The sequence below is a fragment of the Nansenia antarctica genome, assembly GCF_963989245.1.
Source record: "Nansenia antarctica genome assembly, chromosome: 6".
Classification (NCBI taxonomy): Eukaryota; Metazoa; Chordata; class Actinopteri; order Argentiniformes; family Microstomatidae; genus Nansenia; species Nansenia antarctica.
Window position 1 is genome coordinate 23,805,166 of NC_137676.1, and position 3,478 is coordinate 23,808,643.

At 37.9% G+C, this 3,478-nt stretch overlaps 1 protein-coding gene across 1 annotated transcript; it reads right to left on the reverse strand.

Annotated features, from left to right (window-relative positions):
• Nucleotides 1-1,677: 1,677 nt before the first annotated feature.
• Nucleotides 1,678-2,718, reverse strand: LOC308160394 (trace amine-associated receptor 13c-like; the record flags this gene model as incomplete). The annotated part of the gene is made up of 1 exon (XM_080534309.1): nt 1,678-2,718. One exon carries the CDS (start codon nt 2,716-2,718, stop codon nt 1,678-1,680), a length of 1,041 nt encoding a protein of 346 aa, XP_080390435.1.
• Between the last annotated feature and the right edge of the window lie 760 nt (nt 2,719-3,478).

The following is a 3,478-nucleotide window of genomic DNA, read 5'->3' on the forward strand; positions in this document are numbered from 1 at the left end:
AAAACATTGTTTAACCTCTTTTGACCTTGAAAAAAGTATGATCCAATACATTAATCAAGTAAGACTTTTAATATATGATGCAGGAGGGTATTAGGAACAATAAAAACTATGAAACATTACTATTGCAATTTCTCCTGGGTTGGGCCTTTTTTTTAGTTAGATTGACTGGACTAATGTAGCACTATCAGTTGAACAACTCGTGATTGCTACTGGTATTTCATGATGTAAACATCTATTACACCAGACAAGGCATTTTTATAACAATAATATGATCCCCTGAAGCAATGAGTTATCGGGTCTTCAGAATGTCTCCTAAACAAACAAATTGCCATTGCTTCATAACTTGAGAAGAAAGCAACCAAAAAGCAAATTGCCATTGGGGGCTTCATAACTTGAGAAGAAAGCAACCAAATCAGCATATAAGTGGTCGATAGAAATACTATTTAGTTTCAACACAACATGCAATTCTGGATTTTCTTTATGTTGGGAGAATTAAAATGCTTTTCATGGTCAAATATATAAAATTTCCATTTTTTCAATTGTGTTACAAAAAAGTGCAACCGCCGCATTTTGTAATAACCTGCACAATATGTAACACATTTATTACATAATAAGGCAAACGTTATTACATTTTGGCGATTTATTACATAATGTGCAGTTATTACATAATGAGGCTTAAGAAAGGCAAACGTTATTACATTTTGCGTTCAGGCGAGTTATTACATAATGTGCAGGTTATTACATAATGCGGTGTTATTACATATTGAAAGTTACTTTTTATTACATTTTGGAATTTTATTACATAATGTGCAGTTATTACATGAGGCTTAACAAGGTCCTTAAAATTGCATTTAAGTGCTTGAACAAGTGCTGTGCATTTGACCTGTTCATGTCTATGTAAACCCTGATTTGTGTGGTTGCTGGATGCATAGTAGCCTACAAGGCCACATGGATGTGCTATTGCTTAAGACAAAATCACTCATTCACTCATTGACATGAAATCATTAATATTGCATGTTAGATACCATTACATTTCTCATACACAGATTAGGTCAGGCCCTTGACTAAAGGTAGTAAAGTTTAGAGGTCTGGAAGTCTCTGGTCTAATGAATTTCACACAGTGATGAAATCGAGGACTCTCAAAGACCTATTTTCCAGGAAGTACTGTCGGGTTGCAGGGTTACAGGACTCAGGCCTTACTTTGAAATGTGGTGACTTGAGGATATTATAGGACTGTTGGAACCCTATAAATCAACTTTTCACTTCCAATGGCGATTCTACAAGTCGACCACTGAAGTGAACATTATTTCCTGTGTTTTGTTTTGAATTTGGGCTTCACTAGATCAAATTAGTATCATACAAATATGAAAAAATTGGTTTCTCATCATTTTCCAGTACTCTTTAAAATCTGTGCGTCTGTCACCATGACCTGATCATGTTTTACTCCAATAGGATGTGTGCTCAGGGTGGTAAAACTCAATATTTAGCATTGTATTTTGCATAGGGCTCCATTTTGGCTAATTCTGAGATAGCTCTGAATTCTCACAGGTACATAGCTGCTGAGTCAGGAATTTGCTAGATTAATAATAAAAGCATTAAAAAAGCATTAAAAAATCTTCTCACATAGTTTATATAATCTGAATGTATCTTAACAATATATTTATATAATTTATGTTATCAAATCAAGGTACAAATACATTTGTCTGAGGAATGTTGATGGAATATTTTCAAAGTAATAATAAGGTGAAACGATTTTCTGAACCAAGGATAGAACAGAGCATAGATAATTGGATTTAAAGTAGAATTGAAGTAACCCAACCAGACGAACACCTCAAAGAGGGTAGCAGGTGTACTGAAGCCTGTGTAAGGATCAATTATGGAATTAACAAAGAAAGGCATCCAACAAAAGATGAACACACCCACCACAATGGCAAGTGTTTTAGCTGCTTTTCTCTCTGACTGTTTAGACACGACACCTTTACCCCTCCCATGTGAATGTACATAGTGGCTGGCATCTTCAATCTTTTTCACATGCTCTTTTGCCACCAGAAATATCCTAGCATACAATCCCACCATTATAGAGCAAGGTAAGAAAAAAAATATCAGTGGGTCTAGGGCTCCCCACAGTGAATTAAACAGAAGATTACAACTTCCCAGACAGTAAATAGATGCAAGGTATTCCTCCAGGCCTCTTATATTTGACTTTGAGTAGAGAAGGCCAAAGGAGTACACTGCAGCAATGGCCCAACTAACAGAAACCATGAGCCAAGCTACTGGCATCGTAATCTTGGTGGAATAGTGAAGTGGGTTGCACACAGCCTCGTACCGATCTACAGCTATACACACTAGGTGGAAGATAGAGACAGATGTCAGGAACATGTCAAAACTAGAGTGAAGCAGACAGAAAGCATCTCCAAAGTACCAGCAGCCTTCCACAGCCCTGATGGTGCTGAAGGGCATCACCACCAGGCCCAGCAGCAGGTCTGCCAGAGCCAGGGACATGATCAGCATGTTGGTGGGGGTGTGGAGCTGCTTTAGATGAGCTATAGAGATGATGACCACACAGTTCCCTACAATAGTGACCAGCATCCCTGACACAAACGCCAAGTACAATGTCACCTGGGCTCCTTCACTGAACTGCATCTTGGTGCAAGAGATGTTGGATGCTGGGTAGCAGAGCTCCTTTGGTTCAGCATGTTGAGGAGATGAGGCATCCATCACCATTACCCACAATGCACTGTCCTCCCGATACACTCACCTAATAGCTCACAGTATTAGAAAAAATTGCATTATTGAAAATAATTATGAAAATTAACATTCAGGTTTCGAATAATTCAATTGCTACCATACCTCATACAATATGACTACTATAGTAAACATACTAAATACTTAACCATTTGTGGAGTAAGATGGGTGCTGGAGTGAAGTAATCTTCTCAGAGAGGTCTGATCATGTTTATATGTAGTTCATATTGCTGTAGGCACATCCCCTGCAGGATGCCATCCAATCACAATATGTCACATGATCAACACCCTCCATATCTATCCAATGAGTGTACACCTAATGTACAGGCAATCAAATGATATAGAAGTTGCCTAATCAGAATCAGAATTATTTTTATTGCCATGTAGGGTTGGGCGGTTTTACGGTTAAAAATGTACGGTTAAAAAATAGCAACGTTTTTGTCAAAACCGTCATAAAACCATCATAAATTGCTATGTATAATGAATGCACAACGTCTTTGTGGTTGAAGATGCTATGCAAGTGATGACAGAAACATAATTTGTCAAATAAATAACCTGTCAAAACCTGTCCTCGGAATTGAGAATTAGGAAAAAGATATGGCGGGCGCAAGCGAGTTGGTACCAAAAAATAAGCAACTGCTGCAATTTGGAAGCATTTCGGGTTCCGACCGAATGACAAAGGCGAGCCAGCAAATCTTGACAAGGCTATGTGTAAGATTTGCATGAAGAAGGTG